General features: G+C 42.5%; 1 protein-coding gene across 4 annotated transcripts in view; it reads right to left on the bottom strand.

The window, feature by feature from the left end:
• Positions 1 to 24,342, bottom strand: part of ANAPC16 (anaphase promoting complex subunit 16) — a 35,250-nt gene extending 10,908 nt beyond the window's left edge. The window contains exons 1-3 of one of the 4 annotated variants that reach the window (XM_087964105.1): positions 24,119 to 24,313; positions 15,531 to 15,665; positions 9,448 to 9,605 (exon numbers count right to left, since the gene is read on the bottom strand). In XM_087964105.1, coding sequence (XP_087820231.1) covers positions 9,448 to 9,605; positions 15,531 to 15,544 — 172 coding nt within the window. In that variant the 5' untranslated portion in view covers positions 15,545 to 15,665; positions 24,119 to 24,313. Of the gene's footprint in view, positions 1 to 9,447; positions 9,606 to 15,530; positions 15,666 to 24,118 lie in introns of all 4 variants that reach the window. The other 3 variants (XM_026681235.2, XM_026681236.2, XM_087964106.1) reach the window with 3 other exon arrangements.
• Between the last annotated feature and the right edge of the window lie 9 nt (positions 24,343 to 24,351).

The raw sequence follows: 24,351 nt of genomic DNA, 5'->3' as shown, positions 1-24,351 counted from the left end.
TCCTCTGAAGATGCGTCAAAAGCTTCCGTGTAAGATTTATATGTGCTCCTACACTGTCCCGAACATAAATCTTCCTGAGGTTCTCCCAGCAGTTTGCAGCATTTTCTTCTCCACGAATATGGACAAGCTGCTGATCACAGAGAGTCAGTCCTATGATGCATAAAGCCTGCTCATTCTTCAGTTTAAAGTCTTGTAACTTTTCGTTATCATCATCATTAGCAGGATCCCAGCTACTCACATTTGGTGGGTTTGTTATAATGTCCCACAAACCTTCTCTCATGAGAAGTAAACTACATTTCATTGACCATGAAACATAGTTTGTTCCATCCAGCCTGGATATCATGGACAGTTGTGACAAATTTACTTGTGCCATTACTCTTCAGATATTTTGACTATTTTAAACTAATTAAAACAGTTTGTTTTTACAGTAATGTGCAACTCACACCAACTCTCTCTGCTATATCCTGGTTAGTTAGACTATGCTGCTGGGCCCATAACCAATGTTAGGATTTGGGGATTAACCCCTAGAAGAGTATTGCAGCAGTAGTCAAGCCAGGAAACCAAAGGAGAGCGGAAGGGCCCCAGAGTATACACACACTGAACACAAACACTGTTTGTAGTTTAAATAGTTTTTAATCCAGTTAGAGTTTAAGCATTGTCATTCAGTCCATTAAGTCATTCACAGTATTTCCATCCAGTAAGACTCACTAGTATAGTCCAAGTTAAGAGTCCTTGCAATATCTTTATCAGCCGATAAAGATATCTTCTCCTCCTCCGGTTTCACTCTCCAGAGAAACAAACGCTGGATATTCAGTAGAATTACGCAGTAAATCAGCAAACAGTAGCAAACAATAACAGTTCAGTCACAGGCACTCACAGTCAGTAATCACAGTTAGTCGCAGCAGCACACAGTAACAGTTACAGCCAGAGACAGCTTTCCAGCTTCTAATGCTTCCTTATATTGTAACTTCTAACCGCACCCTTAATCGGCTAATTGCTTGCTGCATTGTGCTTAAAGTGATAAGCACTTAAACCATGATATCTAAGTTTTATATATTTATTCACCCAAACCATATTTGGTATCAATGTTATACCTAACACCCTCCCCCCCAGTTGTTGTTAAAATTCTGTCAACATAGATGCCACAATTTTCCACCATTTACATATCTGAAAATGGCACTGCTGATTTTCATAGGAAGTTCTGGGAAGAATAACCAGCTCTGATCTACAGGAGATCTGTTCTAAGATGTAGAACCGTCACACAACATGTTTGGAAATGACGCACTACCGTCACTTCCCCAAAAAAGCCCATTTTGCTGAGGAAATCTAAAAAAGACAGGTGGTGGTAGTAGCTTTCCCAATTTACATTTGCTTAACTCTAGATCTTTCCTTGGAAAAATAGAACCGGGAATCCCCAAAACAGGTTTAAAATGACAATTGTGTAACAAGGAACCGAAGTTTCATCTTAAGAGACATAATGGAAGGTAGGAATTGTCAGCAGAGCATTTCAAAGGCAAGAGTGGTCTTGTGAAAAGCCTGCCAGGTTCCTTGCCCAAGAAATTTGATTTTATTTAGATTAATTTAAAAAAAAAATGAATTGGAAGCTTACTTGCTGCAAACTACCAGCTTCAAACACAATCTTTGCTTTATAGCAGAGTAGCTGAAGCTGAAAAAGCAACTGTATATAAGCATAATCAGTCGGCAACTGTGTTTATGCATGTATGTACTGCCCTCTATAGTAGAGCACAATTCAGCTGCTTTCCTGGAACCAACTCAGTAGTCAGTTCTTCTGGACTCATTGACATTATATACTTATAATGTCTTACTCCTACTCTGTTCTTAAGAGACATGAGAAACAATTAAGCAGGCAAATTTGCCTGTGGGGCCCTAACTTCCACCAGTCTTATACATCCATAATTCTGCTGACACTTCAGCTAAACGCCTTGCAACTTATTATTATTTAGTCTGCTGCAGGAGCTTTTGATGTTTAATGCCTAACATGCTGCCAATATAACATCAGTTGATGTGTCTAAACAAGGCAGTGTCCTGCTTTTATTAGGTGGTGACTGTTTGCCCCGGGCCCAGAACGAACCGGTGTGAAAGCTGGTGTGGTATAAGTGGGTGCCAAACTATGACTTGAAGAGGCCTAGATTCAACTCTAATGCTCAGCCACGGAAATTTGCAGAGCGATTTTGGGCAAAGGGGTCCCACCAATCTCACAAAGATGTTAGCGCAGGAATGAAATGAAAGGGAATTCCGGGGAAAGTACCTTAAGCTCCTGGACAAAAAGCTAACAAACAAATAAACATAAAGGCTCTGGGTGGCTTTGGGGATCTTAATAAGCATTAATCCTAGTGGCTTGAGCATTTATCAGTCCTCTGGCAGTAGGAAAGGTGAGATATGTCATCTTCATCATCATCAGCGTTGGAAGGGGTCTTAGAGGTCATCTAATCCAACCCTATACCATTTCAGATAAATGGGCTATCAATCTCTTCTTAAAAGTTTCCAGTGGTAGAGCACCCTCCACTGAGAGAGCTGTTCCATTGGTTGATTGTTCTCCCTGTCAGAAAGTTTCTCCTTATTTCCAGGTTCAATCTCTCCTTGTTCAGTTTCCATCCATTGTTCCTTGTCTGGCCTTCAGGTGCCTTGGAGAATAGCTTGACCCCCTTCCTCTCTGTGGCAGCCCCTCAAATATTGGAAGACCGCTATCATGTCTCCCCTGGTCCTTCTCTTATCTTAACCCAACTATTGCTTGGGGAGAGTGGACACACATTTTGAAAGAACGTCTAGTTGATTCTCCTAAAAAAAATATTTTCATCTTTCCCCCCAGATTAATTGATGAGGCAGCACAGAAGAAGGAAGCTCTGCTGTTAGTTGTGGAGGGCTTGTGGGCTGCATTTGCCTTGTCAACTGAAAGTTTCCTTTCCTTGGGCTAGCAGCGGTGACTTAAAACTGACAGCCAACATTCAGGCCATATGAATTCAACCACTCGCAGTGAGAACAAGTGATTTGCTTAAGGCTGCGGTACGCACAGAGAACAAATACATGTTTTTGATCGCTGAAGGTCAGAATGTGCACAATGTGAAATCCTCTGCTGCAAACTCTGCATTGGCGACAGGAAGGGCATCCGGCCAGTAAACACTCATCTCAGTTCAATTGCCCCGACTCTACCATGATGCAAGGGATTATGGGGGTAATTAAAAGACCAAAAAAATTATATCACTGAATGCCAGAAAGGAAGATAATTCAAACACAGTGGAGTATCTTTTAAGCCTAATTATTTCAATGGGATTTCAACTTGGTTATCTTCTGGTAGATTAGCACAACTACTTGTCTTTTTTGAATTTTGCTACTCCTAGTATACAGAATGCAACTGAAGGACCCACGAAAGTTCAAATTCAAGCGTACATTTCCAATCCACGAAAAGCTACCGCTATCACAACAAAAAGCAACTTGTTCCAGTAAGCCAGCTAACATTTTTTTTTCCTTCTTTGAACCTACTTCCTTGTTTGCTAAAAGAAAAAAAGAAGAAAAAAGACACATCATGCACGCCGCTCACCAAAAACAGCCTTGCAATTTCTCAAATGTAGGCCCAGGCAGAACGAACTTGTAATTAAATATTCTTAAGAGTTAGATTTTTGCAGATATAAAATTACCTGGAATTTTCCACAGCATGTCTAGCAACCACAACCTGCCATCCCTGCAACTGGCACTAAATAGCTAATTATACTTTCGAGACTAATGAGACTCTTACATGAATAAACACACCTATTAACCTGAAGGTGAAATAATCATCCCTTTACTCCTGATACAAGGAAAAAAAAAATCCCTACATTATCCCCACTTTTGGAAAAAGCTACTGGCAGAAGTAAAAAGAGAGTTCAAGGCCAAAGTCCAAAGAATCGTGCTACTAATTTTCTACAGATTGCTTTGAACTTTTCTTTCTCAATCCGTATTCTTCGTTGCCACATAACTGTTTTTCAAAACTAGCTGAACTATTTCAAAAGCAGTTGGACCACAAGCTCTCACCACACTGAGGTAAAGGCACAGCAGATACAACTATAGCTATTGATATGATTCCGTAATACTTATTTTGACCCAAATCTTCCCCGTCAGATTTCCTTACAGGATCAGGCATGGAACAGAACAGTAAACACTGGCAGAATTCGAACAGGATTTTCTGCATTGGATGATTAGGTGATTAGCTCCGTGGTTCTCTTATGTATCTCCACAAGTTAAGTTTCCCAACACAGACATAGCAGCTTTACAAGTCCAGCCAGGATTAAGCCATTGATTAGACTACAGGTAATCCTCGGCTTACGACCACAATTGAGGCTAAGTTTTCTACTAAGTGAGACATTGGTTAAGTGAGTTTTGTCCCCATTTTACGACCTTTCTTGCCACAGTTGTTGACTGCAGTTGGTGAGTTAGTAACTCGGCTGTGAAGTGAATCTGGCTTCCCTCATTGACTTTGCTTGTCAGAAGGTCGCGAAAGGGGAATCACATGACCTTGGGATACAGCAACGGTGTCATGGCCTTGGTAGAGTCGGACTCTGAGGGAGAGGAGGAACAGCCGAGAGGGAGTGGAAGTGTGGCTCTGGAGGTTGAGGAGGAGGCTGGGGAAGGGCAGAGGCCAGCTGAACAGTCAGAGGAAGAACCAAGCCCATCGCCTCTTCATCCTAGTGTCGCAGGGAGGAACGGAGAAGGAAACAACTTGGCTTACGAGAGAGGAAGCGGCCATGATCCCCCTCATTGGTTGCAGCTGGGGAGAATAGTATATAAGAGAGACGGTTAAAACACAGAGTTGCCAGAAGCAAAGCATGTTTTATTCTGGGCTGAAGTTATCTTGGCTGGCGTCCTTCCAACAGACAGTACCTTGTTATCTCCTTAAAATTGGTAATTACTTACCCTGGTCGTTGTGGAAATTCCTTCATTGTAGTTTCTTTTGGTTTTTTATTTCACCTCTATCTGCTCATTAAGTTTGGACTATATTGCTTTCTTTTGAAGACTATTTTTGAATAAGTTTTATCTCCAACTGCGAATTATTGAACAGTGGGGCCAAGATGGAGGCATTAAAGGACATTTATTTATGTTTTGGATTTTGTTACATTTGTGTTACACTCCGGGTCATCACAAATGGTCATAAATATGAACCAGTTGCCAAGCAGCTGAATTTTGATCACGTGGCCATGGGGAGACTGGAAAGGTCATAGCTGTGAAGAACGGTCATAAGTCACATTTTTCAGTGTTGTTGTAACTTTGAACGGTCACTAATGAACTGTTGTAAGTCAAAGACTACCTGTAGTTTAGCACACACACTGGAAGGTAAGCCCAGAACCTGAAGAATGGAGTAACAACTAGGCCCCGTCACCACATCCCAACTATTTTTAATGCAGTTTAGTTTTATCCACTACGTACAGTATAAGCTAAACTGCATCGTTCAAATAAAAGCACAATGTATTTTTAAAAAATCACTGTAATGGCAAAAACAGCATATAGATTCCATACCAGTCCTAGTTAGAGAGAAAACACAAAGTTAACATGCTTGAAAAGTGGAAAAGACCTTCTCTTTACATTGAGATTGTATCACCAATGAGTGCTAGGCAAATGTCTACTCAACACTATCATTTTCTTAGTTTGTTCTCTTTCTTATCAGCGATGGCAAAACAATGAAAGGAAATCACCACTATTCAGCATTGTGTTTACACAAAAAGCCAATGCAGTTATATAGTACCAACCCAGTGTAACCGATACCAGCCCTTCCTGGTACCCTCCACATCTTTTACATTACACACCTTGATCTTCTGAGCCACTTATAGCCAATGGCTACACTGGTTAGAAATTATGGGCTTTACTATCTGACCCATTGGGGATTTTTGTTTTAATATTAGTTGCAACACTTCATTGTGTATAACTTGAGGCTAGCAGCTCATGGGGGACAGAGGCTTAGCTATCTTTTCCCAGAGTGAATCATACCTGGTATATCAGGCATAGCTAATAAAGGGCTCCTGTTTGTTTATTCTTTTGCAATAAAGGTAGACTACTTGTATCCTTCCATCCAATCAAAGTAGGGAAGGCAATCTAACTCCCTCCAGGTGTAGTTTTATGCTCATCATTCCTCAAAATATCCACAGGGCTGATAAGAATGTAAATCGAAAAACTGGTGTATGAAAGAAGAACAACAAGGATGATTATGGAGGGTGGAAGGCTAAAAGATATGAAGAACGGTTGCAGGAATTGGGTTTGTCTCGCCTAGTGAAAAGAAGGATTAAGAAAGACTAGCAGTGTTACTCACTGGAGAAGAGCTTAATGCTGGGAACAATTGAGGGCAAAAGAAGAAGGGGATGGCAGAGAATGAGGTGGCTGGATGGAGTCACTGAAGCAGTCGGCGTGAGCTTCAATGGACTCCGGAGGATGGTAGAGGACAGGAAGGCCTGGAGGAATGTCGTCCATGGGGGTCGCCATAGGTCGGACATGATTTCACAACTAACAACAACAACAACAAGCAGTATTCCAATGTCTATGGGGCTACCACAAAGAAGAGGAGGCCACCCTATTTCAAAAGCACCAGAAGGCAGACAAGAATCAATGGATGGAAACTAATCAAGGAGAGAACCGACCTAGAATTAAGGAGGTTATTTCCTGACAGTAAGAACAATTAACCAGTGGAATGACTTGCCTTCAGAAGTTGCAGGTGGTTCACCACTGGAGGCTTTTAAGAAAAGACTGGAGAGCCATTTGTCTGGAATGGTAGAGTCTCTTGCTTGGGCAGGGCATTGGACTAGAACAGGGGTCTCCAACCTTGACAACTAAGACTTGTGGACTTCAATTCAAAGTTGGCTCAGGAATTCTAGAAGTTGAAGTCCACAAGTCTTCAAACTGCCAAGGTTGAAGACCCCTGGGCTAGAAGACCCCCAAAGTCCCTTCCAACTCTGTTAATTCTGTTCTATTCCTAGGGAGAGTGGGGGGGGGGGGGGGGGGGGGGGGGGGGGGGGGGGGGGGGGGGGGGGGGGGGGGGGGGGGGGGGGGGGGGGGGGGGGGGGGGGGGGGGGGGGGGGGGGGGGGGGGGGGGGGGGGGGGGGGGGGGGGGGGGGGGGGGGGGGGGGGGGGGGGGGGGGGGGGGGGGGGGGGGGGGGGGGGGGGGGGGGGGGGGGGGGGGGGGGGGGGGGGGGGGGGGGGGGGGGGGGGGGGGGGGGGGGGGGGGGGGGGGGGGGGGGGGGGGGGGGGGGGGGGGGGGGGGGGGGGGGGGGGGGGGGGGGGGGGGGGGGGGGGGGGGAGGGGGGGGGGGGGGGGGGGGGGGGGGAAGGAACGGGGGGGGAAGGGGGGGGGGGGGGGGGGGGGGGGGGGGGGGGGGGGGGGGGGGGGGGGGGGGGGGGGGGGGGGGGGGGGGGGGGGGGGGGGGGGGGGGGGGGGGGGGGGGGGGGGGGGGGGGGGGGGGGGGGGGGGGGGGGGGGGGGGGGACGGGGGGGGGGGGGGGCACTGCCACACAAAAAACTTTGGAAGGACTTGGATAAACGAATACTCTACCTGCTCCCTTATAACAGCCAAGTAGTGTACTCTGATGTTAACACAAGGGAAAAATGTTTACTTCCTCTCTACTGGATTATATTATGTAGGGGTATATTATGAAGACTGTAGGATATGGATTTCTACTTGCGGACCAAAGCTGAGCACTGCCTTATCTCAACAGGAATGTAGAATATCACCTTGGCAGCTAAATATAACATGATCAATGGCAATGGTAGCTCCTTAGCACCAATGAAAGAATAAATTTAAAAATGATACAGAAGGGGGATTGAAGACAATTAATCTTTCTCTGGTTAAGAGAAAGAAAAGCTACTATTCAGCAAAGTGAGAATGCTGTATCAATACCTCTTAGCAACTTAAGGATTGATAATATTGCATCTGTTACATGTTGTTCAGTTGGACCAGTAATAGTGTTGGAAGATCTAGTGGCAAACAGTTGCAATGGCACCTTCCGTAAGCCTTTGTTCCAGAGTAAGTAGCACTAGAAACCAAGGTGTAATCAGAATGAAATCTAAATAATCCCTAGAAATCTTAGCTGCAACTTTTGACAGCGGTTAAAAGCATCAACTTTTGATCTCAACATCAGAAAAAGCATCCCCAACTGATCTCAAGACTGTCAATCTGAATGCAATAGGAGTACATGGAACTGAAGGAAAACGTTTTATATTTGATGGACCCCCCCCCCCAAAAAAATAAATAGTCATACAATTTAGTAACCTAGGGAACAGCATGAAATTAGGCAAGACCTCTTTTGATGTTGTCTTGATCAAACAGATTCATCAGGTATGTATGCTCTTCCCAAGAGTTCCTTAAGAGCGAGGTTGAAGAAGATAGAAGATGGTGTATTTATTACATTTTAAAATAAACTCAAAATACAAGCAAGATAAAGACTGCAAGAAGCTGGGCCAATCTATCCTATCAAGAACCCTGAATATCCAGAGAGTTTATGCATCAACAACTCTAGGGCCATTAGTTCTTTCTCATTTCATTCCATGGCCTCCTAGATTTGACTATTGCAATGTTCATACACTAACCACAATTCTACACATTTTCTTTGAGGCGTCCACAACACCGGGTTAGAAGAAGAGAATGAATACCAGTGAGGTGGATGAACTCGATTGCAATAATGATGAGTATTCTGTTGTCAACCCTGAAAGGCTAGGTTGGGAATGGATTATTGTGGGGAAACTCTATCTATGTGGCTGTTAAGAATGATTTCTGATTTGATGGCACATAATCAATCAATGCAAAATATAACTGGAGCAGAAGAATCTGTCTTAAACAATGTCACAACCTTTTTTGAAAAATATGTTCAGGGTAATGCCAGTCATGCAAACATGTCATTCCATAGAGGACAGACGTATATTTTTGCTGGTTCTCTCTCCTCTTCCCTCTCAAATAACTATGGATGCCACATCAATATCCAAAAGACAGACACTGCCCATTTTATTGCTTTGTTTCACTGCCCTGTCAGGTTGTTTGTGGTGCCAATGTGGACTCAGTGATCCATAGTGGCCTTAGCATGAAAGATGTGTATGCGCAAGCACGCACACACACACACACAAAGACAGAAAGATAGAGAGAGAAAACAGAGAGGGAAGGAGAGAGAGGGGGGAGGGAGAGGGAGGGAGGGAGGGAGAAAGAGAAAGAAAGATAGACGGAGGGAGGGAAGGAAGGAAAGAAGGAAAGGAAGGAAGGAGGGAGGGAGGTTCAGTTTATAGGTAATAGAGAGTCATGTTGTCTGATTAGTTTGGGCTTAGAGCATTGCACAAATCCATCCATTTTTAATTATCAACTGGGCCACTGTCATTCATTTAACACACTAAGATTAAAAATCTTGGCACACTGAGGCTGTGAATGCAACCATAATATTCAACACTACTTTGACTTACAAACCAAAATAATGCAGAACAAGTTTACCTTCTAACATTTCCCCAGCTCCTTTAGGATACGTAAAAAGGGCTTTCTGTGGCGTGGCGAGATCTGAGACACTAAATCCAGATCCAGTCATAGAACTTCCACTCACTCCACCAGCTGATGATGACGAAGTAGAAGCTGCCATCCTGCCTCCCTTGAACCTGAATGTAGGAGAAAGAGAATCAAAGCTTAGCTAGGTAGATTCCACCACAATGCAACTGTCAATTAATCAAAGAACATTTGCATTTCTAGTAGGGCTTACATTAAAAAAAAATTACACTGAGTACAGATTCAAATGTGCTTGAACTAGCAGTTTCCAAATCAAGAGTTCCTAGCATTTCTGCACTGGTAAACACATCTGGAATTTTGAGATAGAAGCTTTACTTTACTTTAGTTTAGTTTATTGTCACTGCACCACATACAACGAAATCAAATACCATCTTCAGTGCACATCATGACCATGAAAATAAACACAGCTATAGCTTCTATCAGAAAATGATCACTAATATAAGACTGGCCAATTACAAAAGTCCCACTTAACATAAGGAACATTAGCAAAGTTCCCTCATATCATCTTACAATAGCCATGTTTTTGGGTTACAACCTTTTATATCATTTTCATTTTCAATGAATGTCTTTGTGGCATATATATATAAACCTCAGAAAATATTTTTGTAAATAAAGTTTGAAGTTGCATGCTGGCTCCCCATTTAATTTTTTAAATATTTTACTCCATAATGCCTATATTGCTATTTAGTTGGCATCTGTTGAAGGAATCAATAAAGGGACTTGAATTTCACATGGCTATGTTCAAAGATGACAGTTCGCCTGAATGATCACAGGTTAGACATTATCAAATTTTTAATAGATATTATTTTGGATAAAGCATCAAGTAAATCAAGTCTCTTTTAACAGGGGAGAGAGGTAATGTATCCCTTAAGAGATTAGTCTTTAAATACCTAAAACTAACTTGTAATCAAATGATTTAATTCCATTTTTTTACTTGGAAGAGCATCGGCGTATTTGCATCAGATTCCGCTCTGCCCAAATAGCCAATTAAATTATAAAATCTGTTTCTAATTTTAAAAAATCGTGTAATTTAGATGCTTGCATTATTAGACAGGATGAGGAAATATTAAAAGGAAATTTGAGACATTAGTTCCAATTTGCAGTAAAACTGTTTAAATGCCATGTACTAAACACATCAACCTACGCTATAAAAATTAGGTGAAATACTTCCAACACATAGGTTTCCCTTTGGGCCAGGATTAACAAAGTGTTTGGTTGCAGAGATTATATAAATGTTTCTCTTATCTAGGTAAAATCCAGGAATAAAATTATGGAGGCTAATTTGATGATTTTGGCACGGAGAAAGCTTTTTATTGAAGTAGAGCATAAATCAAAGTTAACTGGACTTGCTTCCTAACTGGGGCTGGATATCTGAATGTGTCAGGAAATTGCGTCCAATTCCTACAGTCCAAATGAAGTCAAAGACACTGACATGAACCTGCAGCTTTTTATAAATAAATCTATTTAACATTTATATTTACAGCAGACAAGATAGTCAGGAACATAGGAACATCAAGAGGTAAATCCAGACAAACTCCCCCTTTATATTCACAGCAACCAATCATAGCGTAGATTGCCTCATGCGTGAGCTAGCATTCTCCAATCAATCAACTACAACTGTGTGTTCTGGCACATTGTACATTTTACTGTTCTAGCTACTAAATTTAATAGCTTAACATGGGGTTGTCAAACTCAAGGCCGACGGGGCTGCCTTGGAAACAATGAAAGACTGGCCTGCGGTGCCTCTGCCAGCAAAAACGGAGCTTGGGAGGGCTGTGTGCGGCCCTCACGAGCTCCATTTTGGCCGGCAGAGGGTTGCAGGAGGTTGTCGCAGCTGAAAATGGAGATTGGGAGCCCCTTTTCGCTGGCAGAGGGCTCAGGCCATCACAGGCCTCCCCAACATGAATGACATCAAGCTGGCCATACCCATCCTGGTCAGGCCCACCCCAGCCCCCTAAGGTCAAACACAACCCTGATGAGGCCCTCAAGGAAATTGAATTTGACACCCCTGGCCTAACAGAACGAGAGACCAAGAAAATATTAAGCCGTTAGGATAGACTTAAAAAAAAAAACACAGAAGAAAGCTAACTAATTCCATACCCTTGCCGAGAAAACAATACGGAAATGTCCACAACGAGGTCATCGGGAGTAAAAACAACTTTACAATTTTGATTAGGAATCAGAAATATTGTATCCTGTAAAACCAGAAGTTAGCTTCTGCAAACCAGCAAAGAGCCCGGCCTGGGTGGGGAAGACAGCTGGATTGCTGAAAACATTTTTTGGTTATAAAATATACACAACATGTGGAAAAGTCATGAGACAATTGAATCAAGTTCCCACTGTTTTTCAGTGCAGAAGGTTTTCGTAATACGAAACGTTTAAATCAACTAACCAAGGTCACGCTCCTATAAAACCCAATTGTATACAGCTATTATAGTTTTGCAATTTCCTCCAACAGAAATAGATGCTACACTAACAGAAATGAATTAGTCCAGGATGTGGCCTAATATCTTTGTAGTGACATATTACAAATGCTATCATTTGCTATAATAAATAATTAACAGGGAGGAGGGCTCACAAAGCCCTCCCAAATTAATAAAAAAATTAAATCAGTAAATCCAAAGCACCTTTCACTCTTGCTTCCAGCTAGCCAATCTAGAGTAACCTGCAGGGACATTTGTCGTCAGTCGATTACATCTATTATTTCAGGGCACTGGTAGCTTTTAACTGCACTTTATGTTAAATAATCAGGATAAATTTATTCCTCTAAAAATTAGCAAAAATTTGGTATGTTGTTTGTAAACTTTGCCCACAAATGGTTGCGAATAGAATAGAACAGAACAGAACAGAAATATTTATTGGCCAAGTATGATGGACACACAAGGAATTTGTCTCTGATGCATAAACTCTCACTGTACATACATACAGCAAAGTAGAAACAACAAAGTGATAGATCATAGATCATAAAACATACTGTAGTTACAATCATTAATCACAGGGTACAAACAACAAGTGATAAATCATTAGATACTAATAGGAGAAGATAATAGGAAAAATGAGAAGATGAGAGAATGGGAAAGATGAGAAGATGCAAGGATAATATCAATACAGCCTATTTACATGAGTAAAAAACTTTCACCCTAAAACAGTACTGTGGAAATTAGGTGTGTAGCAGAATGATGCCATGGGGAAAAACTGTCTTTGTGTCTAGTTATTTTGGCATGCAATGCTCTATAGCAGTGTCCTGAGGGGAGATGTTGATACAGATTATTCCAAGGACGTGAGGGGTCTGATTTAGTAATTCTTGTTGTGAGGAGATAGCTTTGTGTTGTTTATTTTATTGATTGTATTTATATTGGTCAATGACCGAAATAAAATTCCATCTATCTGTCCTACAGTTTGCGGTGGAGTGTTACTTCTGGATCATTTTACACAATCATGTCAACAAGCCTGCCATGCAAGATAATATAGTTCATTATCCTAGGTCCCAGTGCATTTAGCACTATGCACGCTTGAAAAAGGAATGAGGGAAAAGACAGCACAGTAAATGGAGTGGATAAAGATGGACTGTCGTGTTGATTTTTTTAAAAATGAAAACATTAGCGCTGTCAGATAGAAAGGCACAAAGGAAGCGAAGCACCTTTCCAAAAGAAGCCACACACCATTGTGCCTTAAAGTTCAGGTTTCTTTAAGCTTATAAGACAAGAGGCAAAATGAATGAAAGCTGCACCTGTTTCTATGGGATTGGATCAAATAAACCCGTTACATTATCCACTTTGAATACATGCCTAGGAATTTTTACCGGCTAGCAGGCAGATGCTGGGATATTTCCAGCTTCCAATTTTTCCTCCCTTTGTTCCATTTCCTGAGCTGCTCCACATCTGCATTTATTTCACAGACAAATGCAATACAAAATGCATCCATATGGTGGCATCCTGAACTCAGAAATCCTCTTCTTCAAATCTTGTAGCACGTCCTAATTCCGGATCAGTTTCAAATGGGGGCAATGTTACAAAAACATTCACCCTATTATAGTTGATATGGTTGCTTCCTGCGCTGTTTTAGTCTATTTATCCAAGCTCTCAACTGACAACAGCGTGATTGTTATCCTTATTTTTATTTTTTTGAGCTTTATTTCAACATGAAGTAATATTTTGGAATGTGCGACACAAATAAGAAAAGAAAAAAAAGAATGCAGTAAAATAATCACTCCATAATGCTGTTCTTATGTCTGGTCTACTCGTCCATTGTTGGCATAATAACATCACTGGAACTGAAAAATAATTTGCTATGATTAGGAAAGAAAAGTCATTTAGAGTTCTAACAGAAATCCCTGTCAACAGAGCTTTTCATTCCATGTACGAGTATAGGATATTGATATGTGCCTGAAAGGAAGATGAGGGAGGCAACTTAGATTAGCAGAATAGGCTTTAGAGAAAAATACGTAAATCCAGAGCCTTTTTTCTCCCAGGACTGGGCACATTCCTCTTATGGAGGAAGAATCAGGGGGAACAACTTTCCCCCATTTCCTGCTTCACTACAGGTAGTCTTGTACCTGTATGACCACAACTGGGGCTGGAATTTCCATTGCTAAGCAAGTCAATGGTTGTGTGATGACCCAGGGCGGGATACAAAATAAACACAGTCACAAAAACAAGTGAAGCCCCTTTTATTCCTTCACTTTGCTTCAAAGCTCCAAATATCCTTGACTGGAGACAAAAAACTCCCCACAAGCAGTTACGAAAAGGAGGAAATGCCGTTTAAACTAAAAACGCCTATAAATTATAAAGAGTAAAAACAACACAAACCACACGGAAGCAATTAAGGGAACCGGGCAACATAAGAGCTTGAAGACGTCCACAGATATTGGAACACATACTGGGAAGGACGCCAAACTCAGAGAGGAACAACAGACTAGAGATATTTCCACGCTTTGTTTCAAGCAATGGCCCGTACCCATTCCGTCCTCTTATCCAGTTGTCACAGCTGCAGCCCATGAAGCGGATCAAGGCCCTTTCCTCCACCATAGACCATGCCATTCCCGTCTCTCCATTATCCTCTCCTCCCTGCATGCCATAGGATGGAGAGGGGATGGGCCTGCGTCTTCCTCTGACTGCCCAGCCGGCCTCTGCCCTTCCCCAGCCTCCTCCACAACCTCCGGAGCCACACTTCCACTCCCTGTCGGCTGTTCCTCCTCTCCCTCAGAGTCAGTCTCCAACCAGGGCATGACAGGTTGTGAGACGAGCCCAATTTTAAGATTATTTTTTGTTTGCCATGATTGTTAAATGAACCGCTGCCGTTATTCCCATTTGTTGGTATGGTTGTGGAAACAAGGTTTGTCTAGCTCAGGGGTGTCAAACTCAATTTCATTGAGAGCCATATCGGGGTTGTCTTTGATCTCAGGGGGGGATGGGCGGGGGTAGGACCAGGATAGGCGTGGCCAGTTTGACGTCACTCATGCCAGGGGGCATCTGTGGTGGCCTGGACAGGGCTGGGGGGATCTTCCTGCAGCCCACTGCCAGCAAAAATGAAATCTGGGCCGGGTTCCATTTTCGCTGGCGGAGGCACTGCGGGCCGGTCCGTTGCTGTTTCTAGGTTGGTCCCGTGGGCCAGATCTAAGCATCCCCTGGGTCGGCCTCAGCCCGTGGGCCTTGAGTTTGACACCCCTGGTCTAGCCTATCAAAGAGAAGGATGAAGGGACATGATAACTATTTTCCAGTACTTAAGGGGGCTGTCACAAAAAAGAGGGGGATAATAAATAATAAAGGCAGGATATAAGAAAATAAAAATAAATTCATAAACTCGAAATTAGAACCACAGCTATTGTAGATGTTCCCTTAAAGATTATTCAGCAGATTTACAAGAAGCTAATTCCAAAACAGTAGGCATGTATATATGTGTATGTATACACATATCAACACATATTCCAGTACCTTAAATACTAATAAATCTATTGTAGTCACTGTGAGTTTCAGGTACAACACAATGCATGCTTATTAGAAATTGGTAGTCAATACCTCATTGAAGTCATTCCTTCTCCCAAGAAAGACTTGCTCAATCCACTAAGAAACAGAAAGCTCCAGTCATACTTCCCCTGTCCAGCTCCTTCAGCATTTCAAACAATCAAATGAAAACCAAAATAGCTGGATAATCTATAAAGAACCGAAGTGAAAGAGAATTAAATCCAAATTATGCTACTTTAGTTTCATTATTCAAAGAAATGATTGGTTCAGTTTCTAAGAACATATTTGGCATGAGTTTAGGGCTTCAAGAAATTACCATTTGCTTGCTTTCTACAAATTAAATTATTTAGGAAGGGAATGGAACTAGGATGCCTCTTCGCCTTATTGTTATTTTTTAATATCAGTTCCATAATGGGCTACTTAGACAAACTAAACTATCATCCCTATAATGATGAGCAAATAAACGAACAAAATAGCCAGGAGAATCGCATACAAGATTGTTATTACCAATAACAACAGAGTTAAGGAGAAATGTGAAGGCCTTGAGTCTCATATGAAGATTAATTATTTGCTTTACATTAACTTTAGGGGCAGCCTGAAAATTAACCCAGAAATATTAATGGATACAGTTTGAACTGGTAGCACACTTTAAATATCCAGAGATGGTCTTACAATTCACAGAGAAACGAAGGGTCACATAAGTTTCTCAAAAAGCCTAGATCAGTACTGTATATCAGCTATAGTTTCTTTAAGCACCAGAAGCACTGAATATATATAGTACAGGATTCCTGAGACTGACTTATCTGAGGCCAGGTATTGTGACATCCCCCTTATGGCATTCAGTTAAACCAAATTCATTAGTTTGTATGTTTGAGGAAGTTGGTCGGGTGAACTGTTGAGTCTGAAATGCATGAATATATAAGTACTGAAATAAAAATGAACGATACACATAATTATTTATAATTAGTTAAATCAACCATTTCTGCACAGGATTTAGCTTCTCTAATCTTGATAGACAGCCATTGGTTTCTATCCCAAGTTGCTGTATATGATATACAATACAGTACCATGAGAAATAAAGCAAAAAACATTAAGACTTTTTCCAAGTAACAGAAAGAAGCAGGGCCAACTTCAAAACAGTCAACAGAGGAAGTGCTGTGGGTTGTTTTGTACATTTCTTGCTATGTTTATCAAAACACCAGCTACTTTGTTACACTACCTCTTCAACCGTGCAAAATGCTTCATGGCCTTGGCAGGGATTTCTGAGTGAAAAACATGCCTCAAATTAATACGTCCCCCCACCAAAGTGTGTGTGTGTGCATGTGTGTGTGTTTGTGTCTGTTTGAATCTTTCCAGCATCACTGAACAAGCCAGGCTCATTTGCATTTTGACATCTCTGTGGGGTCACAATAATGAAAGGATCAACTGTCATGCTGACTAGTTATAGCAGGGGTCTTCAAACTTGACAGCTTTAAGACTTGTGGACTTCAGCTCCCAGAATTCCTCCTCCAGTCATGTTAGCTCAGGAATTCTGGGAGCTGAAGTCCACAAACTTGCCAAGTTTGAAGACACTTGAGTTATAGGGTAGGCAGTGAGTTCCATTACTGTGCCCATGTATTTCACTTATTACTAAATACGTATTATCACCCAATAGATTTAGATAAAAAAGTAATTCCAGTGATTTGGGATTAGGCAGAATTTGTAGAATTGTTTGCAATTTTGTCAGAACATACGTAAAGGTATAAAGGTATAATTACTGCACTCTGCTGCTTTAAGAACAAATGTTCTCACCCATGCTTTTTTTTTTTTTTGCCTAATTGGAGACTACAAAGGCATCAAAGGCTAACAAACCATGGACGTCTGGCACTGTAGCCAGCAAAAGGATGTTTTCTTTCTTCCAGCTTTGCTATCTTCTCCAAATCCTTCAGAATTTAGTACTGCCTTCGGAGGTTGTGGGTGCTTCATCACTGGAGGTTTTTAAAGAAGAGATTGGTCTGCCATTTGTCCAGAATAGTATGGAGTCTCCTGCTTGACAAGCAAGGGGTTGGATGCGAAGACCTCGAAGATCCCTTCCAACTCTATTATTCCTCCTCAAATGATTGGAGAGGCATTTCCAAGCGATGGTGAATACATCTTACTTAATAGCAGGAAGGTCTTCAAAGAACAATACTTAGCGTGACCAGTTTTTCATATGTATACATATGAAAAGAAGCAGCAGCTGCAAGCTCACATTACTCCGAGAAGCACAAAGCTGAAGACACAAGCCTGAAGATGATGAATGAGACTTCACCGAAACGTCGCCTAGATACTTCCAATTTTACGCAGGAGAAAACTCGAATAACCAAAGATCCACATACAAATACCCACGAGAATCTCAGAAAACAAATACATATGTATGTGTATATATGTATATGTATATATGTGTGTGTGTGTGTGTGTGTGTGTGTAAAAAAGGACATGTTTGTTTGTGTAAATTTACCTGTTTATTCATGTTTAACCATAACATTTTTCTCCTTGGCAAACTTACTAAAACAAATCAAAATCTACCGTGTTTCTCCAACAATACGGCCTCCACCAATAGGAAGCCCCACCATGTTTTATTGGCATAAAATCAAATTAAGCCCCTCCCCCCAAATTAAGCCCCATATTAAACATGCGAAATGGGGGGGGAGAGCGGGGGGGAGTTGTCGTTAGTAAGTACTTTTGTTGCATGCCCGGATATGGTGCTGCCTGCGTTGGTGGGGCACTTCATATCGGGAGACCTTCCACCGTTGCTTCTCCCTTCTCCCTTGCTGCCCCTTCTCCCTTGCTGCCGCGGCGTTTGGCGCAGCCACGTGCAGCCAGTCAGGGCTCCTCCCTGCAACCGGAGCCCTGAGGAGACACTGGCTTCAGGCGCTCCCGTCTTCCCTTTGCTTTGAAGGTAAGCGAATTATTTTACAAAGCCTCCCCTGCCCGAGAGGGCAGCCCAGCCACGTGGGGAGGCTAATTTCCGGGGCCTCTTCCGTTCCTCCCGACCTCCCTACGCTGCCGCGCCTCTGACGCGCCCGCTCCCTTCAGCCCAGCGAGCTCTTCCACCTCAAAGAAAGGCCAGGCGGGCGGCTGCGGAGCAGCAGCAGCGGGTCTGAGCCGCTCGCAGCGGAAACAGCCACCACCCGTAGCCCGATGTGGGGAGAACGAGCGAGGTTAGCGCCCGCTAGCCAGGCGAGATTTGGGAACGAGGGCAGGAGGAGGCACGCACACACCGCGGCTCACTTTCCCAGCTTTGCCCAGCCCTTACGGCTCTGGCGCGGCCCTGGCGGGCAGCGAGCGCCTCCCCGCGGATCCTCCGCTCATCCTGCCAGGGCCGCGCCAGAGCCGTAAGGGCTGGGCAAAGCTGGGAAAGTGAGCCGCGGGTGTGTGCGTGCCTCCTCCTGCCCCTCGTTCCCAAATCTCGCCCGGGCTGGTGGGCGCTAACCTCGCTCATTCTCCCCACATCGGGCTACGGGTGGTGGCTGTTTCGCATGCGAGCGGCTCAGACTCCGCTGCTGCTGCCCGCAGCCGCCCGCCTGGCCTTTCTTTGAGGTGGAAGAGCTCGCTGGGCTGAAGGGAGCGGCGCTGTCAGAGGCGCGCAGCGTAGGGAGGTCGGGAGGAACGGAAGAGGCCCCGGAGATTAGCCTCCCACGTGGGCTGGGCTGCCCTCTCGGGCAGGGGAGGCTTTGTAAAATAATCTCGCTTTACCTTCGAAAGCAAAGGGAAGACGGGAGCGCCTGAAGCCAAGCGTTGCCTCAGGGCTCCTGACTGGCCGCACGTGGCTGTGCCAAACGCCGCGGCAGCAAGGGAGAAGGGGCAGCAAGGGAGAAGGGAGAAGCAACGGTGGCCCGAACCCGAAGGTCTCCCGAATATCCAAGCTGTTGCCGCCCGCCCACCCACCCGAGGATGCAAGGGGGGAGAATTAAGTCACCCCCCGAAAAGACGTCCTAGCTGTTTTTTCGGGGGTCAAAAAAAAATAAGGCCCGGCCTTATTATGTGAGAAACACGGTAACAGTCTGTTTTTGAGTCTTGCCTTTCTCAAAAATCATAAAACGTGAGAATGGCTCTTCTTGACTATTCACTTAACAAGTATTTCCTATAGAATGATTTACTCTTGATGAATACTTTTCTTTTTTAAGAAAAAATTGCAGAATTCAGCACTGTTATTATAGCAGCTGACTCCCACAACAAGCAGTGTTTTCAGAGATGTTAATTCTTTTTGTCTTCTCTCATCTGTCCAAATATTATTCATAATGAGAAATTTGTTTTACTGGCAAATACATAATAAATTTTGCAAGGAAGCCAATATTGTTAAAATAATTGCCCCTATGGCTGAAAGTCTGTACCCATAGTTTATCTGCTGGATTTTTCCCGTTCCATTCTATTATGTTGTCTGCACAATATTTCTTCCTATATCAGCTCATCATTTGCTTCACTGGTTTTGTAATTGCAAACTGTAAAGACTGTTCCACCTTTTTCTTCCCAAACAAGGATCTTGTCTAGCAGAGTCCATGAGAATGTATTCATCTCACTGAGGTATCCACCTCCTCCATTTCTTTGAGTAAGCAATACAGCTGTCTTAGAAAGAATGCATTCATGTCTAAAACCAAGTTGCTTGCTGTGTATAGGAAGTGAGTTGGCCCGCAGCCCATAAAATACATGAGCTTTTAACCAACTTTTCTTTCAGGTTTTTCATTTGGATTCCACTGTCTATCACCCCAAGTGTTTCATTCTATAACTTCTATTGTGTTGTTGAACAGAAAAAATTAGCTATGCAGGAAACAGGGCCAGATTTCACCCAAGAGGCGATTCAAGTACACAAAAATTGCCTTTGCAAATTTCTTCATTGAATTTGCAATCCTGGTGTTTTCACTATCAGCATAAATTTGAGGCTCTTTTTGTTTTAATACAATTATCAATATCTGAGGCCAAGTTGACAATTTTAATAGCAGAGAAGAATCTATCTAGTTTTGCCTCTAGTTGGAAACCACTTCTAGACTTTGTATTCAAAACTGAAAAAAAATAAAACTCTGATTTTAAGTTTTGAAAACTAGAATGACTATGTTGTTACAGACATGGTTTGGAAGATTTAGAAAGGTAACAAAAAGATTGAGGTTAGAACTTTTTTTTGTATTCTACTGCATCGAAAAAAGTCAGAAGCCACACCTTTTTTTCTTCCTTTCTTTTTGTAGCTCTCTTAACTTGCATAATTTTTGTTTTCTGTTTGTATTTTATCTTATACCGGTACCACAATTGAGCCCAACATTTCTGCTGTTAAGTGAAACATTTGTTAAGTGAGTTATGCTCTACTTTCTTGCACAGTTAATACACGGTTATTAAGCAAATCTGGATTCCCCATTGACTTTGCTTGTCAGAAGGTCACAAGAAAGTGATCACATGACCCCAAGACACTGCAACCGTCATAAATACGAATCAATTCCCAAGCGTCTGAATTTTGATCATGTGATCATGGGGATGCTACAAGGGTCATAAGTGTGAAAAACAGTCATAAACCACTTTTTTTCAATTCCATTTTAACTTTCAATGGTCACTCAACAATTTTAAGTCGAAGACTACCTGTAATTAAATTTAATCAAGTATTATTTAATAACCAACATTTGACTTGCCATTGTAAATTAAAAAAAATGTTTTGTAGGCCTTCTACAGGTATCCACTGAATGAATGGATCTAGGCAACATCTTACTTTTTTTTAAACCACACTGCAGAACGTTTTGATTATGGAGAACCAATTAAACACACATTTGAGAAGTACAAACTTAAGGGGAAAAAAGTTGTACTAATATTCTGAATTCAGTGTATTCTTGACTAGAGTTTAAACACTTAAACCAGGTGTCTTCAAACTTGACAGCTTTAAGACTTGTGGACTTCAACTCCCAGAATTCCTCCTCCAGTCATGTTAGCTCAGGAATTCTGGGAGTTGAAGTCTGCAAGTCTTAAACTTGACAAGTTTGAAGACCCTTGTCTTAAACCATTTTGCCCAGATAGGTATCTATCACAAAAGTTCAATTTCCTGATGCAGGTTCTAAGATATTGCAGTACTTGAACAGATGCATGGATGATGAACATAGAAATTATTGCCACTCAAAACATTTTGCATTCAGATGAGGCAAGACTTTTGCAATTTCTGCTGTTGCCATTTGATGGCCCGGTCAGGTTTGTGGGAATTGGAATATTTTTCAGTATAGAGGATGTGCCTGGTTCTTACACTCAATTTAGTAGTCTAGAACTGGAATGTCTAATCATCCTTTCAGTAACAGAACTTTATCATTAACCAGATGCAATACACTGGTTTGTAATCAGGAAGGATACCATTGGTACTTCGTTATCTTAAAATGCTTGTTTTCTTGGTTCTGCATAGCCACCAGACTGTGGATCATATTCTTTGCTTTGGCTAGGAAGTCATGCTTATTCCAATTTACTACATTCTAAGTTTTTCTAGGTCAACCATAAGCTAACAGTTACTTCTGGTTCAAAAATATGCAACATGTTGATTCCAAATATTGAATTTCTTCTTATTCCATCAGTACTAACTAGCGTAACCAATAATGATAGTTTGAAATTCAACATTTGATCAATAAATTACCACCAATTCTAATGTAACAGCAGCCCTTATATTTCCATCCAGCTTTATTAAAATGAGTGTCAACAGAATATCGTGGCTAATGTACTCAGTCAGCACTAGGGAGACCCTGGTTCAAATCCCCTCTCAGTTATCAAAGGTGAACTTGGGCCAGTCATTATCTCTTGAGCCACCCTTTGGCGGGGTTTATATGTGAAGGGATAAAGGTCTTTTCTTGCACTTAAATAGAAGTGCATGTTTTTTACAGTATGTGGACACTGTAAAAAAAGAGTACTACTGTCTATGAAATTACTTTCCCAAATTGAATAAAGGTTCCCCTCGCACATATGTGCTAGTTGTTTCCGGCTCTAGGGGGAGGTGCTAATTTACATTACAAAGCCAAAGAGCCACCACTGTCCGAAGACGTCTCTGTGGTCATGTGGCCAGCATGACTAAACACTAAAGGTGCATGGAATACTGTTACCTTCCCACCAAAGTTTTTCTACTTGCATTTTTACATGCTTTCAAACTGCTAGGTTGGCAGAAGCTGGGACAGGAGCTCACTCCGTTACACGGTGCCAGGGATTCGAACCACCGAACTGCCCACCTTACTGATCCACAAGCTCAGCCTCTTAGCCGCTGAGCCACCGCATCCCTCAAATTGAATATATGTAGATTAATCTGCATCCCGTTCATAATTTAGTCGACATAATTTCTCCCCCTACTTTCAACGAAGTATTTTCCAAAACACGGGCACAAAGGCAGCAACCAAAGAGTCCATCAAAATTTTTCAACCAAGGAGGCAAAAAGATCTGGAAGGTAGGAAAACATATGCAAACAAGCAGGGGAAACTAGGAAGGTTTTCCTTCCAATACTACCCTTTTGCGGGCAATATGCTGACTCTGTAAACCGCTCAGAGAGGGCTGTAAAACACTATGAAGTGGTATATAAGTCTAAGTGCTATTGCTATTATGTTAGGAAAAGCAAAAAAAAAGGATGATTTTTCTTTTCTTTTGGTAAACCTAATGAAATAACGCAACTGCTCAGTTGCACTTTTGCAAGGATAATGGACCAAAGGCAAACCCCAATCCTCCCTGCTGATCCAGCTCTACAGAGGAATTATTGAGTCTGTCATCTGCACCTCTATAACTGTCTGGTTTGGTTCTGCAACCCAACAAGACAGACACAGACTTCAGAGGATAATTAGGACTGCAGAAAAAACAATTACTGCCAACCTGCCTTCAGTCAAGGACCTGTATACTGCCAAGTCAAAAAGACGGCTGTGAAAATATTTACAGACCCCTCACATCTCGGACATAAACTGTTTCAACTCCAACCCTCAAAACGATGCTGTAGAGTACTGCACACCAGAACAACTAGACACAAGGACAGTTTTTTCCTGAACGCCATCACTCTGCTAAACAAATAATTCCCTCAACGTTGTCCAAGTATTTACAAAGTCTGCACTACTATTACTATTAGTCTTCTCATCACTCCTTATCACCCATCCCCTCCCGCTTGTGACTGTATGACTGTAACTTTGTTGCTTGTATCCTTACGATTTATACTGTTTCCTAGTATGATTTGATTGCTTATTGTACCCTATGACTATTAAGTGTTATTCCTTATGATTCTTGACAAATGTATCTTTTCTTTTACGTATACTGAGAGCATTTGCACCAAGACAAATTCCTTGTGTGTCCAATCACACTTGGCCAATAAGGAATTCTATTCTATTCTATTCTATTCTATTCTATTCTATTCTATTCTATTCTATTCTATTCTATTCTATTCTATTCTATTCTATTCTACTCTACTCTACTCTACTCTACTCTACTCTACCCGTACACCTACTCCTATTTTCAACCCGCATCACACCAGCCAACAACACACAACTGGTCGCTGATGTGCATCTGCTGCTCAAAAGCGAGGAACCCCGCCGAAGCAAGCAGCCGATTTTCGCTTCTGTTTTTTTGCGCTGCTGCACCGCCCGACCAAGAAGAGGCAGAGGAGGCGAAAAGATTCGGGGGCAAAGGTAGCTTGTTACGGTTACCAGGCGTCCAGATTATCCAGGACGATCCCGTCCTCCTCCGGCCGGTGGGGATGGAGAAATATCGCGATAGGGTAGTTCTAACAAGAGAAGGCGGGCGACTCGAAGACGGAAGCCATTCAAATCCGACAGGAGCCGGACGCCAGTGACGCAGTCGCCACACAGGTCCGAACCCAAGGGGCGGTGCCTCTAGAGGTAGCTTGGGTCATAGAAGCGCGCCCTCGGCTGCTTCCTGA

Source organism: Notechis scutatus, chromosome 4 (genome assembly GCF_049901735.1).
Source record: "Notechis scutatus isolate UNSWTSFEM ecotype Mainland chromosome 4, rNotScu1.2, whole genome shotgun sequence".
In the NCBI taxonomy this organism is placed as follows: Eukaryota; Metazoa; Chordata; class Lepidosauria; order Squamata; family Elapidae; genus Notechis; species Notechis scutatus.
The sequence above is the reverse complement of the archived record's forward strand: the minus strand, read 5'-3'. Positions and strand labels throughout refer to the sequence as shown.